We start from the raw sequence: 15,728 nt of genomic DNA on the forward strand, positions 1-15,728 counted from the left end.
ATGATTAAGCCACATAGACTTCCAATAATGTTTTGTAAGCTTATTCCTTAATTATGGCTTAATTTAAGTCTCTGAGCTTAAGAAAACCTATGAAACTAGCAGCAAAATATTTTTCTTGTGGAAAATTTTGTTTGCACGGAATACAAAATCTGTATTCCTTGTGGATTTTTGATGTTTTTAAACATGGTGATCCTGTATATTTTCTTTGCATTTTTTAAAGCACATCAAAAATAAAAATAGCTGATACTGTATATTTAATACAGCATTTTGAAGAAATTAGTTTGGAAAGTGCATGTAATTACTTTTTCTCCAAATGCCTTGAGTAAAATACACAGGAGGTTATAAGACATGAAGCGAGAGGCGCCAGATTCTGTCTCAAACAGTAACTGCTGCAAGAGACAAATTAGAAGTCATTTTGCTTTCATATACTTGTTAAATGCAGCATTCTGACAACAGCAACAAATAGAATTATCTGCATAATTGTATTTATGTAGTGTTAGTCTATCTTTTCTAGAGAAAATCTCTTTTCTCAGATTAAATAGTCTTCCATTCAGCTGTAAATGGAAGAATGCCTCTTTAGCAGCTGTACAGATTTGAGGGAATGTTTCTGCACACACTTAATACGGAATTTTGATGGGGACTACTCAGTGAATTTGATTTTTAGTGAACAAAATACGGTAAGAGCACAAAAGACTTATTGCTTTCCTGTGCAGATTGGATAACAGGATATACACTCAAAATAGCGAGACAGAAAGGAAAAGAGATGATTGGATTAAACTAAGCTAGATTTATAACTAGATTTTTTTAGCAGCTTACTTTCTTAAATCAGTGTAAGAGATGTCTCAGTCCTGTAGCTCAGCCCTTTTTGAAGACAAGAGTATTGAATAATTTTGATCTATTCCTGGCTTAATACAGAAGTAGGAATAGCAGAAGTGCTGGAAAGACAGGACTGTTTTAGAAAACAAAACCTCAAACTTTTAAACAGGTGAAAATCCTCTGCTGTGATCATGGTCTTCTGACCCCCTGCGGCCTTGTGTTCTCAAACTAAGAATATCTCAGTTTCCTTAGTATTTGTACCATATCTCAACCATTAATAATAATCTGAATATAGTTAAATAAATAAATAAAGGTGGTGGCTGGGTAGCATCCCAGCTACCTGGGGCGTGCTTCACTGGCACTTAGACTATTATGAGCTTAGAGGTACAGGCATGGGTTTTCAACCTGACTTTTCCAGGTGAGCTGAAGAGAGTGCAATCCCTTGGAATTTGGAGACTGAACATTTTTTACATTTGGATTTGAGTGGTTTAAACAACGTGTGAAGAAACAAATACCTGGAAACCGGTCTCTCTCTCTCTTTTTTTTTTTTTAATTCTTTTTTTTTTTTTTTTTTTTTTTTTTTCCCTGAAGGTGATGGGGAAATAGGGAAGTTTGGGTGAGGGGATTGCTTGTATTTTCCAGATATAGGAAAATTCCCTGGGGTGGCAGAAAGCAACACTGGAGTGTAGTGTCTGTGTTTCACCTATCTTTCCTCTATTTTGCAGGTTACATATTTGGGTAAGGTTTCCACAACAGGGATGCAATTTTTGTCAGGCTGCACAGAGAAACCAGTCATTGAATTATGGAAGAAGCACACACTCGCCAGGGAGGATATTTACCCAGCTAATGCCCTTCTGGAAATTCGCCCTTTCCAAGTCTGGCTGCATCACCTGGACCTCAAAGGCGAGGCAACAGTCCATATGGATACCTTTCAGGTAGCACGTATAGCCTACTGCACTGCTGACCACAACATCAGCCCAAACATCTTTGCTTGGGTCTATAGGGAGATCAACGATGACTTGTCCTACCAGATGGACTGCCATGCTGTAGAGTGTGAGAGCAAGCTGGAGGCCAAGAAGCTGGCTCATGCTATGATGGAGGCCTTTAAGAAGACTTTTCACAGCATGAAAAGTGATGGCCGGATCCACAGGAATAGCTCATCAGAGGAAGTGTCTCATGAATTTGAATCTGACGATGGCTGACTGAACTCATTCATGGTTCAGCAAAGGCAGAAATGGCCTAGGGAATGCGAGCTGATAGATAAATAAGCAACAATTGAAATTGGGGAATGAAAAGACTGCCAAACACTTGGCTGACCAGCTTTTTAAATCAAAAGAGCAATTTGGTACCTAAAGATATGCATCATTAAAGTAATTATGTTACATTGAAATCTGCTGCTGTTGTAAACATGAGAAAAAAGCTTCCCTCTCTTTCCCTCCAAATCTCTCTCACCTGCCCGTCGCTGTCCCTTTCTCATCTCTGTAGTTCAGGTGCATACTGCAAAGTAGATTCATTCCTGTTTGTCTTACAAGACTGGTCAGGGAATTTTATTAGTTGCTTCTCTGGCATTCCTTGCTGGGGGCTGATGCTGATGCACAAGAGCAAGTAGACCTACAGAGCCCTAATGGTTCCTAAAGAATCTTTCTCCAAGATGCATCACAAAAGTCCTTTGACCATGCGTAGGCTAAGACAGCCATACATAGCCTTTTAGACTAATGGCCTGGCATTCTACTGTTAATTCACATTTCACAGATTAAAAAATGAAAAAAGATCCTTGTATGTACACATTATATCATATGCTATCCTTTATTTTACTCATTGTACCTATTTTCTTAATATACCTGCTGTCACATCTTTCACCCGGCACCAGTAGGTGCAGGTTCAGACTACAGACTGCAGGATACCAAAAACGGGTGGGCCGAACCCCCACAGTGGCTAGGAGTACAGTGAGCCAGCGCCCCTTTCTGCTCACGTTCAAGCTCTTGTTTGCTCTGTCGGAGGGCGGCCCACTGGTAAGAGTTGAGGGACACTTGGGTCTGTCAGTGTTTGAACTGTGACTCCTCACCAACCTCAGGTCTGAAGCGGTATGAATATGGTAACCTCGACTCCGTGTCACCGGTCTGTTGGGCCTGGTTTGATGGAGCTGGCTCTGCCTGGCCAGGAAGCCAGGGCTGCATTACTGTAAAGATCAAAGGAAACGGCCCCGTAGGAGTCAGGTCTGAACATTTGTTCTGGTGGAGAAGCCCATGTTAAGATTCTCATACCTTTCCTTGTGCAGAGATATAAAGAGTCATGCCTTTCTTAAATGCAAATGTTTAATAAAACTCAAATAAAAGGAAAAACTTGTTTCACTTGATATTTTTTAAGGCCAAGAGCAGATCAACAGTTTGCAAGTAATGCTGCTCCTTTATACAATTTTGTTTGTAATTATGGTAATGTTAGGGGCACTAGGGCACCTTACAGAAGCCTTAAAAGAAAGCTAATTGAAGCGGCTAGCTCTGCGTCTGTGTTCTGTGGGTATATATGTTTGTATGTGAGCGTGTATGTGCGAGTCCAGTGTTAAAGCATGTAGATTGAGCATGGAGACATATTGAGGAGGGCCCACACCTCTTGGAAATATGCTTTTTGCTTTACAATGTATGTAAACTATTCTTCAGCGTAAATGCATTCATACTTTAATAAAAAAAAAATGTTTGAGTTAAAGCTTGGGAGTTTTCAGCTGTCTTTCCAATGTAAACTCTGTGGTTTTGTTTCATGTGTGTGGGTTCTGTGTTCAGTTGCTTTATTGGAATGAAAATGTTCATTTAATTCCATTTAGCATTACATCAGTCTCCATGAGAATTGCCTTCAATAATGTTAAATTATTTTCTTTTAAATATTTGAGGTAAATTATTGCTATTGAGGTGTTGAAGTTTTATTTTATTTTATTTTATTTTATTTTATTTTATTTTATTTTATTTTATTTTATTTTATTTTATTTTACCTTTGCTCTCTGTGGACATGGTTTATAATTTCTGCATTGCAGGAGGTGGTGGAGATCTCCCCCCACACAGACATCTGGCCAGTTTAGATGAGTTGTGCTGAAGGGGAGCAATGTCTCCCATCCAGGATCATGTACGGGCTATGTGTTGGTCAAAATAAAAAAACAGGCCTGTCACATGTAGCTATCAGTTTGACCAAAGGCAAAATTAGGCAAAAATTCCTTCAGCTTCTCATAAATTATTATTATTTTTCAGAGATGTAATCGCGTTTTAGTTTCTGTACTTGTTTGAATGTTGTGCCACCAGAGCTGCTGTGAACCAGCGTGTGGAAGCCTATGTTCCCCTGCCTCAGCCAGACGTCCCTGCTGAAGGGAGAGCTTTGACTGTGAGTCTCAACCCTGCCCCAAAGGCTGCTCGAGCGTGGCAGAGGGGCAGGTGGGAAACGCCAGCTCTCCTCGTGCACAGGAGCTGAGCCCCCTGCTGTGCACCCTGCTGGTCCTTGCCACGCGACTCACTGACGCGGCACACGTGGTGCTGCGCTTGGCCCAGGTTTGGGACCGTCCTGTAGGCCAAGCCTGTCCTCACCCTCCCGGCTGGCTGCAGGGGACCTAGCGTAGCCTTGCTGACCAGGAGGCGTAAATGTTGCCCCGATCTCCTGCCTGGCCTACAGACGGAGGGCTAGGTCAGATAATCTGGTTTTGGGGAGGGCTCACATGGTGGCACCCAGCTCAGGAGGAATCCGGGAATGTTATTTTAACCTGTTTTGCCTGCGGTGATGCTTGTTGTGTGTGTTGTCACAGGTTGATGTTAGCAGCAGCGCTGTGCTCGGTGATGGGGGTACAGAAGCCACGAGGGGTCACTTGGTGGTGGCTGTGGACTGTCGTACTTCGTGGCTTTTGGGAAATCAGTGCATCTGGGAGCTCAGGGCCGGCCTGTTTGCTAGGTAGCTGTGTGAGTTTGGAAGTGTGTTCCTGGGCGCTGGTTAGGGCCCTGGAGGGACTGCTGCACCCGGTGCACTGCCTGCCGCGTGTGCAGCTGCCGCCGGCCTTGTGCTGCTGGGCTGCAGCTCCGGGAATTCCTGCAGTATTTGATGTTGTGGGGTCTGCAGTATTCCTCAGCATTTGGAGGCTCTGGATCATGGGAGAATAAAAATGAAAGGTAAAGGAGAAAATTCTAGTGCTTGTGATTAGAAAATCAGACCGTTCGAAACACGAACCTGCTATTTTCTAAAGCTTCAGACATGCAGGGGAACGTGAGGGAATGTGAACTCCAGTTTATCTTAGAAAACCTGAGATTTGAAAAATAATCAGTATCATGAGTTTGGATCCTTAGATCATTTTGCATTCAGGCCAAATCCCTCTTCATTATCAACACCAAATGTGTGATGCCATTTGCATGAAGGAGAAAAGCTTTGACTCCAAAATAGTGAGAGTATCAGTTATCACTGAATGTCCGTTGCCAGTAGATACCAGAATGAAACATCAAGTTAAACTTTTCCTTAAATTAATCTGCTGGAAAAGAAAAATCATAAAATTTCCATCAGAAGTCACTTCCAATTGGCCAAAGACTTTTCTTTTCAGCTACAAAGAGCACAGTTTTGGATCTCGCTGTATCCCATTGTGGGTTGACGAGTTCCTTCGGCATCAGCCAGGAGAATGCATAAGGGATTTCTTTCCCTTTTCTGTGTGTAGGGGAGCGTAGAGCAGGGTCAGATATCTAAGTGTCTTATTAAGAATGCAAAAAAAAGCAGACAGCATTTAGGTCATTAGACCTCAACATCACTATGCGGCATCACTAGGTCCTCTGTGTCTGTATACACGTGTATGTGTATGTACATATATATGTATGTACACATGTTCACACACACATCTTGGAAGCTGATGCTTGTTAAGTGTTTTGTGCATGATCGATAGATGTAATGGGAGGTGCATTTGTGAACAGAGTCCTGCATAATAGCGGTCAGATAAATGGATGACTTCTTAAAGGCCTTTTTCTCTAGTGGGAAGCAAATTAACTTGTCTATCTACATGCAACATTTGATTATACTATATGCATTATTTACCATTTACCACCAGAGCTGGCCCATTCCATGCCCAATTAGCTGCTGTAAGAATGATGTATGATTGGACTCCTTTTTCCCTGTGGCGGTGGAGCTCTGAATCGAGATTCCTTGAATTATTAATTTGTGTGTAATTGGGAAGTGATAGCTAAAATGTATGGTTGTTATCCTGTTGACGAGAGTGCTAAGCCTGCCAAGAGAATACATCCTTTCTGGAAAATAGGGACATTCATTATAACTTTTTTTCTAATGTAATTTTAAACAGATAGAGGGTGTTTTTAAAGGTTCCTCTTTTGTTACAGTCAAGCAGAGGGTTTCCTTCCTTTTGTTGTGCAATTTATCATCGTTGGCTGCTCTTACCCATTGCCCCAACAGTGGGTGCAAGGGTCTTTCATCTCCAGGGCATGACTTTCCTCTGTGCTGCCCTGGGGCCAGGCTTGGGGCAAGCCAGGGATCACCCCCCTCAGCAGGGACCTGGCTGGACCTGCTGTAGAGGCTGCTGTCTGCGCCACTGCAGCCACAGGAACTCCCCGTAGCACGGCTATACAGAAATACCCGGTGTTTTCCAGCTTGTTGCTCAGTCCTTTGTTGCTCATGCACCTGTGCCAGGGCACATGCTTGCAGCAGAGCACACTGCAGAGGCTGGGCTGGCACAGAGCTCTCCGGGAGCTTAAAGAGGCTGGAAGGAAGGTGGGTCAGGCTGTCAGGCTGGATTGTGCAGCTCAGTTGCAAACATCAAGCTTCAAGTCTGGGAAAACCTCTCTTGTATGTCAGTAGTTCATTGTAAGTGCCATAAAAATGGTTTCTTCAGTTAGGACCTTTAATTAATTTTGTTTGGAGCTTTTAAAGCAGAAGCAATTATTTATTGAAAAAGCTTATATATTTGGAGACATGCTATACTGTCTTCTGCAGTGCCTTCTCCGAAAAGAATTTTGAAATATGTTGGCAACAGAGACCTGGTGCATGTGGTGACCATGTGCTGCAAGCAGGATCAAAGCTGCAAGCTGCAGGACGTGTCCTGGGGCTGGGGGCTCCAGGGCTCCTCAGCAGCACTGTCTCTGTCTGTTTTCCTTTTCCATCAGCTGGATGATTTCAAACAGTTACAAACCTGACTTACCCCACCAAAAGAGGAGTATGTGTAATATACAGCTGAGAAAGCATTACAAATACTTGTGGCAGCAGGTCATGTAGGCATAGGCATGATTTCCAGTTATTGCTAGATGGGAGGGGAATATCTGGGGGGTGCTTGTTTTGATTTTTGATTTTTATTTTTTAATGTCTGTGGTGGAAGGCATGTGTGAAAAGGCTGTTGATGTTTTCTCATCAGGAGGGAAGTGCTCATGTATTAACACAGGGACTTGGTGCACTTACATGGGCAAGGTGAGAACACCTAATGAAAAAATGCCCCTAAAGCAGCCCAGCTCTCATGGAATATATGATTTTTAATTATTGTGCATGTCGTGACCCAAAATCCAGCCATGCCTTCACAAGGGGGAATATTACTATGCAGACAGGAGTGCCTCATTTCTATCCCAACTTTCACCATCGCAAGAGTGGGAATGGGGAAGATGTTACTAGATTAAAGTTGTCTATTATGCTTTGAATTGCATTCTGCATTACATTCTCTGTTATTTTCCTGTAAATCACATTGCTGTCAGAAAGAGAGGAAACATTATAATCCTATGAATAATGCATAATGTGGATGATTTTATTTTATTTTTTTTCTTTGTGAGCAGTGTAGATTTTCTGAGAATGACAGACAGGAGTGGTTTGCTGGCATCACCTTACAGATTTAATTCTGGGAAAGTTGGTATCAGTCATATGCACGTGGAAAAAAAATAAGTTATTGCTATGTCTAATTAGTTACCTCTAGTTTAGAGAGAGTAGAAATAGTTTTAGACATAATTACTGAGGATATAATTAATCAGGGTTTTCTTGCACAATTGAGTTAAATTCTTGTGGCCTTCCTCCTGAATGTGCATGCTGCTGCTCCTTGGCTCAGTCTCATCTTTAATAGGTTCCAGACCTGGTGGTTTCAAGTAACAGCAGATATTCCAGATCCCAGGAGAATGATGAAATATGCAGAGGAACTTCAAAGGAAACTCCTCTAGAAAGGAAAAACAAGGTTAAATGATGACGTAGTCACCGGTGGGATATTTTTATATCCATAAAAGATGTCAGGCCTATCCAAATGCAGAAACATGTGAAATCTGAAACTGTGCTACATCATGGTGGTGCCCGAGACTAACAAACAAACCGTGCTTCATGCTCACCTGCACACTCCTGAAGAGTTTGCACCCAATTCTCTCCAGGGTTTCTGGTGATTTTTTGGGTGCATTTTTCTCAAGTCTGCTGTGACCACACAAAGAAAAGGCATTTGTGTCTCCCTTCCCTGTTTCTAATCACTTTGCTATTGAACAGCAAAGGAATGTCTGTGAGGAGCTGGAGCTGGGCCTACCACACAGGAGCCATGTGGTCCCAGCTTTTCTACCCTGGCCGTCCCATTTTGCCCATCCTCGGCATCCCCAGGAGGTCACTGTCACTTCCAGTGAACTTTGCTCTGCTCTCTGGACCACCACAGTGTCTCCTGCAGGTAACATGCCCTGGTGGCATTTGTGCAACATGTCAGAAAAACACCTTTTCTTACCAGTGCTGTGGCAGTGTTTATGTGGTAACATTAGTCTGTGCAGAGCTGAGGGGGAAAGGCCAGAGCCTCCTTCCTGCTGTTTGCAGAAGGGTGACCGACAGTAATTGCCCAGCAGTCACTAATTGACTCATTAGAGGTCTCAGCTGTTATGCTCACAGTAGGGTGAACACGTCTGTAAGGCCTCAGCCGATTAGAAGTATGGATGTCAGGATGGTGGCGTGGGACAGGGCCACAGGCCCAGCTGCTGTATGTGGTGGGTGGCTTGCAGGGAAGGGCATGGGGCTGGGACAGTCCTGGCATCACCGGCCGTGGGGTGCTCTGAGCTTGGCCGAGCCGCAGGCCGGGGTGCCCAGCATTAGGGTTGGGTTGGGTTGGGTTGGGTTGGGCTGACATCCTTTGCTTGGGCCGTCCACAGCAATTTGCTCTGCTTCAGTCACTGCTGTTGGTCTCCCTCCTGTGCCTGGTGATTTCAGGGGGTGAGAAGTAGCAAAAATCCTTACAGAAAATAAATAAACAAAAAAATAAATAAAACCCTGACCAGTAACTCCCCAGGATGGCGCACCGCTGCCAGGCAGCACCTCATGGTGGGCCTTTTTCCTGATGCACGGTGGGGTGCCTCGGGCAGAGGTATTTAGCGCCCATCTCACACAGGTGTTTGTAGCGTGGCGTATTGCAGTAGCTGGGGCATGTGTGTCAGGTTGGCTCATTTCTGTTCCTGTTGTTTTGTTTGCCTGTTGGCACCTCGCTGCTCCTCCAGCACTGCGATGGCCACACAGGAGCTACAATGCTTCCTCTGCTTGCAGGATGAGCTGATGCTGAGTTGTGCTGAGCTTTCCTAGGCCAGCACGCTCCAGTACAGCAGGTCACCACGTTCCCTGTGCCTTGCCTACAGAAATCCTAAGTTATGCTATTAGAAATGGTAAGAACAAAGAGTTTGAGCATGGCTTATATTTTGCTTGAGCACTGCAGTGGGTCTCAGCTAATTCATCAGCAGTGGTTCGTTCTGCTTGAAATCCTAGAGAACGGCTCCTCTCCCGAGGCATTTCTTCCGACTTAATTGCCAAGTTACAGTGAAATACGAGGTTCGTTGTTGTCTTCTGGAGCACTGGGGATTCTGTTTTGTTGGCACATTTTTCATGACCCCGTGTCAGCAGCATAACTAGGCTATGAGATAATTTGCACGCTTTAGATGAGCAGCTGAATGCATCTTCACTGAAGAGAAAAATAAGTTTGATCAGTCCAGCGGAATTAATTAGGTAAAACAGAGAATTAACTCTAATATTGTAGATTAAGTTATGTCAGACAATGCAAGATGTTAGTATCTTTCTTGCAGGTGGAAATCAAAAGGGTCCAAGCTGGTAATCTGAGCTTTAATAAAAATTAGAAAAACAATAGCTGTAAATGTGGAAAAAAATACTACAGCTCTAAAGGCCATGTAACATCTAAAAGGAAAGAATGGTGTACCTCTATTTCCCCACAATGCTTCAGTTCTACAATGGCTTTCCCCTCATCTCCTAATTAAGCAGTTTTGAGGTTGTGAGGATAGACATCAGCCCTGCAAGCCCAGCTCCTCCTCCATGTGCTGTTGCAGGTGTCCTGCTGCTTTTGCAGGCTTTTGGATGCTATTGAATGTACTGAAATTTTGCTGGCAACAGGGATGAGTGTTGAATAGCAGAGGAAAAAGTAGAAGAAACAGACTTGTAATGGTGCCTGCCTCTCCCATGGAAGCTGTGTGTGTTGCTTTGAGGAATGATGAAGGACTGATTCTGTGCAAGTTTTTGCTCTGCGTAAACCTCCCTGAATGGGAGGTAACTGGTGGCAGTCAAAATCTCTTCACTGGGAATTGCAGCAGTGACCAGCTTGGCAACACAATTCTCCAGCTTCCTGGAAAACAAGTATTTCCATAGGGTTACTGGAGATCCCCCCCGGAAACTTAAGATGTCAAGGCTTGTTGTGGCTGGGACACCACGGGCCTGATTCTGGCAACCTGGGGTAGCAGGGAGCATATCTGAGGAGAAAAACAGTGGAGGTAATAAGCTTCATTCTTCGGAGTGTTGCTACCCCCTTCTTGTTTGTTGGTACCTGGTTCTAACTTCAAGGAGTCACACAGTGAAGTGCCAAGATATGAAATCTCATGATGCAAGCAACAGAAAATAAGTTTAATGAATACTGCATGTTCTACATCCCATAATTTTATCCATAAGCTCTCAGACTTCTAGAAATTGCTCTGAAATTGGCAGCCTAGACTTAATATTTTCTACCATTTTGCCATCACATGCAATTTTAGTTCTCAAGTGACTCCAATTTTAAACTTTCAGTGATTTAAACAGCTGCACTGTGCACAGGCTTGAGTGAGGACATGCTTTTGTAATCAAGCAGCCCAACTCTAAATTTTATGGTATGATGGTTACTGTGCCATTCAAACTATGCCCCATTAGACAGAAGTGCATTCCTTTGATTTTACCAAAGAGACCATAAATATAACAAAACGCATAGCTGGAAAACATGATTTCATGCCTGGGTTTTTCAGCTCCTTGCTAATACAAAGAATAAATAAAGTGGTCCCTGAAAAGGGCATCTCTGCACTGAATTGTGTTTGTATTGTTTGTGTGGCTAGCAGAGTTCATCATTAGGCTTACCAGAACATAGATGCCTGTTACAGCATTTAGAGATAAGGAACTCAGTTTTCAAATCAAAAGAGTAAGAATTAAAAGCGTAACATCCTATTTCAGGAGTTTAACATGTGGAGGGAGTCGTTATGCTTGATATAAAAATGTAGATGATGTTCCATAAATGCATAACTAAAACTAATTGTCAGCAGTCATACAGTTGGCAAACTGTAAGTCTTATTGCCTGAAAAATTCTTACTGTATCCTTTCTTTTCCCTTCAAGGTGATGTAATGTTTTCATCTCTGAAAACCTGGTTTCAAGAAAGATTTGGCTCCAAAATGGAAATCTGCTTTTGATTCAATGTTAGGACCTAGCAGACAGTACTTTTCAGTGCCATTTGTTTGATTGCTGCAGCCTTTTTTTTTTTTTAAAAAAAAAGAAGTCCCAGTGCATGTTGCCAACTGTGATTGGCAGTACGTAGATTGTACAGTCTCTATCTGCAATAATAAAGGTTATCCAGGTCCTAGTGTTAATTCAACACCAACACAAATAACTGAATAAATTCAATCAAATTTTCAAAATAAAATTGAATGGCTGTGCCATCTGGCATTAGCGAAGCAAAAAATAAAACAGCATGCACAGGTACAATAATTGAGAATTTAATTTGGGTAATTAAGTTTAATACATAATAAAATTTTATAGTAAACATTTAGAATGGTCCGAAAAATATAAGTGCTTATTTGCTCAACATTTTCTGTAGAAAGGTACTCATTACAAATAGATCTATTGGGTAATTTTGCACTGTGAGTTTTTATGTATTGACTTACATCAAAGCCTGAGTGCAAGCCGTTGGCAAGTGACTTCAGCTGGTATTGGATTAGTTCCAGTGGGTGAATGGGCAAGCTTCATGCAAGATTTAAAAATATAATTGCTCTCCTGAAAACCGCAAATCAGGTACTTTTCCTTGCCAACACTGGTGATTCTTCTTCTAAAAAATGTGCAAAACCAGATATTACTTCCCCTCCTCTCTCTCTACTTCCCACCCTTAGTTTGCTTGGTGCTTCCTCTGATGGTGAACCTGGTGTCTGGGCACATTCCAGCAGCATTTGCAACAGCCAAAGGCAAAGTGGTATCCAGCTGGCATCCCTCGTCCCACCAACGCCGCTCTCCCTGGACAGGCAGCAGTCAGCAAGCCTCTGTCCACCACTTGCTAGGGGCAGGTTGGGTGCTGCCAGTGGCAGAGAGGAAGGAGATGGTGGAGCGGAGGTGGCCTGGCTGAAGTTGCTGTTGGATGTGCTGGTGGATTGGCGATGGACTGGGTTAAAGGCTCGTTGCATCTCCCTGTCCCTGTTTCTTTCCCAAATTCCTTTGGACGGGCTGATGGCAGTGCCAGTATCAAAGGATGCTGGTGGAAAAGGTCAGAAGAAAGGTGGCATTAGATTAGTCCCACCTGTGACTTTTAGCACTGGGGTTGATAGCGTGTGAATAGGTGGGCTTGGAGGCATTGTATTTTGGATGTTATTAAAAGATGATGTAAAAACAAAAAAGCTTGGCTGCAGACTAGTGCCTTTAGAAATACTGAGATAGTGGTAGCAATTTGCTAAATTGTTTATCAGTTAAGCACAGCATCGAGGCTCAGTGTGCTTTGCTTCACTGTCAGCTCACTCCAGAACATCAGGAATTCTTGTCTGGAAGCAGCTCAAAGGCACTGTGCATGGGCAGGATAGTGCCAGTGGAAAACCCCAGGCAATTTTACATTTACGTGGGTAGGAAGCCAAAATTCTTGTGTGTACTTCAAGCATAGCAAATACTATTTTTTTTTCTCAGACATAAATGTAAGAAGACACGGTAAAATGTAATACGAGTCCCTCCTGTAACCCAGGAATTATCATAGCAGGCAGAGCAGTTCTCCGTTTTGTGCATTATCAGGCCTTTGACAATGGCTTGTGCTTAAGGCTTCAGATGCTGTCCCTGCAATGCTAGACCCTGCCCACTGGAAGAACTTTTTCTCCAGTCTCAGGAGTCTGCCCTGAAATACGTGTGTTTACATCTTTGTAAACCTATTTACCTCATCCAGCCATCTGATACTCTCATTTTCTATGGAAACGTCTCATCTGTATGTGAACCCCATCAAGCAATTGAATGCAATGACAACATGTGGCAATGAGTTAATAGGTTGTGCACATGCTGTGCAACTTTTTCTTATCACCAGAAAATCATTAAAGCTGTTGAAAATCTGTTTGCTCTCCCAAGCACAATTCCTTGCTCCGATACAGTGAGAAGGGGTAAAGCTAACCCTATTCTTCCCTTTTCTGCCGTTATTTATGAAACCAAATATTTGATGTCATGTTTCTGTCTGTTCCAAACTAAAAAAAAGTAGCACATCACCACTGGTTTTTATTTCCTTCTTGCAGGTCTCCTCTTTATATATATATATATTTATATATAAATACATTTTAAAATATGTATAAAACCTCATGAAAGGATGTGTCAGATGTAGAGGTTTATGTGCAGAATACAGCTTTTTTACATAACTACAAAAATGTTCCGCAGTGCTTTGTTGTTCTTAACAAGGCTGCTTTTAAAACTGCTGTCCATAACCTTGAATATCCGTGTTTTGAACTGGAATGCTTTATAGCAAGTGGTAGTCCTCTCACTCATAAAAAATATCAGTATGTTTGGCATAATGATGAAAAAATGTTTTCATCAGTTGTAGTTGATAAAGGATATTTTTTCACTAATTGGCAAGAGGGTTGTTAATCTGGGAGGTATTAATTGATTTGGCAACTGTTTGTGAGTTTGCACTCTGATAAAACAGTTGAATATACATACTTTGAAAAGCACTATAGATACCAAACCTCTGCCAGCTTATCTAACAAAAGTATTCTCCCTGTTTTAGTCTGCAGTTACAGTATTGGCATTACATGAATAAGCTTGATTAAAAAATAAAAATAAAAATATCTGTGAGGAAATAATATTGCCTTGAAAAGGAAATAGGGCATTTAGTGAAGCACATCTTTTGTCTACAGAATATTCTGCGTAGATTCTTGTATCGCTCTGCAGGATTGGGTGCTGAGCGTGTATGGGGCAGGTGGACAGTTTTGACAGCCACGGGTGTGCCAGAAGGAAAAGTCCTGATGTGAAGCCTCAGAGAAGCATCTCCAGGCCGTACCTATTAATCAAGCACATGGGTTTGTGCTGCAGCCGAAATGGATGCTATTTGTCCCAAATCAGTCAGAGGAACACCACCGCATGAGAGCGAGCGTTCTCAGAGTTAGGGCTTGCAAAGCGATGAGAAGGAAGGTTGGCCTTCAGTGCGGAAAGGAAGGCTGGCCTTTACTCAGTCCTTGTGAGTAAAGAAAATGCCCACTTTCCCCAGTAATTAACAGGCAACCTAACATCTCCTGCTGCATCTTCCTGCAGCTCGAGGGGCAGCTGCTCTGCTGGCCTGCCCCGCTTCGCTCAGTGCATGCACAAGGTGCTCGGTGCTGCACGGCAAACTGAATCCTCACTGATGCTGCCTCTTCTAGCAAAAGCATTTGCTGTGTAGCTTTATTAATTACAAATTGAAGGCATCCGCATATTCAGAATAACTGCAACGCTTTCCTCTGGAATGCAGGAGATATTTGGCGTTACCAGCTTCAAAGGGGGGGAGAGGGAGAGGAGGAATTTAATTCTGCGTGTGTATGAGGTAATGTCAATTCCTTGCAGGCAGGAGACTGGGGCTTAATTGATATCATATGGCTAACAAATGTACTCCAAAACCAGCCTCATTTGATCGCTTTTTAATAACTAATAACTCTCAGTGGGAGTCCGAAATATGTACGTATAAAACAGCCTGCTGGAGCTGCCTCCCTCGCCTGCCAAGATCGCTGTTACTGAAACAAACGTGTACCTTTTGCAGTCCTGGAACAGACACCAGCGCCGGCTGGACACGTACTCTGTCCGCCAGCCCTGGCCAGGAGTGTCTGGAGGAGCCGCGGCGCGGTGCAGGATGCGTCCTGCCGGCAGCGGTTGCCAGCCCTGGCCTCAAGCCGTGGCTGGGGGGGGCTTGCGTCGCATCCCCTGGCTCTGTGTGACTGTCTGCCCACAGCCACAGAGCTCACAAGGCTAGTGGTGAGCCACCTGAAGATGTTTCTGCCATGAATCACTTTTTCCCTGTGGAGTTTATTTCCTTCGTGGACCACAGAGCAAGGATTTGTCCTCAGTTACAGGGCAGGAGATCCAGCAGGGGCTCAGCTCCCCGGTCCTGGGCATCTCCACTCCTTGAGAGCCTCCAGGTTCAACCTCCAGCCTGGCACAGCGGTGGGGCTGTGCTGGCTGCAGGCACAGCTGTGTCCCTCTGCGTGTCCCCATGTCCCCGCAGCCCCATGTGTGTCCCTGGCCCCGGAGCCCCACAGCCAGTTACATAAAAGCCACATCAGCAGAGCAGGACCTGGTGCAAGCAGACATTTGTGGGGCAGGGGGTATGTACAAATGGCATCTATTGATTATAGCTGACAAAACCACTTCTCAAGGGAGATCTTCAGGCTTTAGTTTGTTTTTTTCACAAGGAGCAGCTGCGAGAGGACAGCTGGCATTGCTCTCTGTTTCATGAGGGGCCCTATCTGAGTGT

At 43.6% G+C, this 15,728-nt stretch overlaps 1 protein-coding gene across 1 annotated transcript in view; it reads left to right on the plus strand.

Moving 5' to 3' along the window:
* Positions 1-3,506, plus strand: part of PID1 (phosphotyrosine interaction domain containing 1) — an 84,692-nt gene extending 81,186 nt beyond the window's left edge. Inside the window, exon 3 of the mRNA XM_035335265.1 lies at positions 1,542-3,506. Within this exon, the coding sequence (XP_035191156.1) occupies positions 1,542-2,018 (477 nt within the window). The 3' untranslated portion in view covers positions 2,019-3,506. The remainder of the gene's footprint in view (positions 1-1,541) is intronic.
* Positions 3,507-15,728: the final 12,222 nt, after the last annotated feature.

The sequence above is a fragment of the Oxyura jamaicensis genome, chromosome 9 (genome assembly GCF_011077185.1).
Source record: "Oxyura jamaicensis isolate SHBP4307 breed ruddy duck chromosome 9, BPBGC_Ojam_1.0, whole genome shotgun sequence".
Lineage (NCBI taxonomy): Eukaryota > Metazoa > Chordata > Aves > Anseriformes > Anatidae > Oxyura > Oxyura jamaicensis.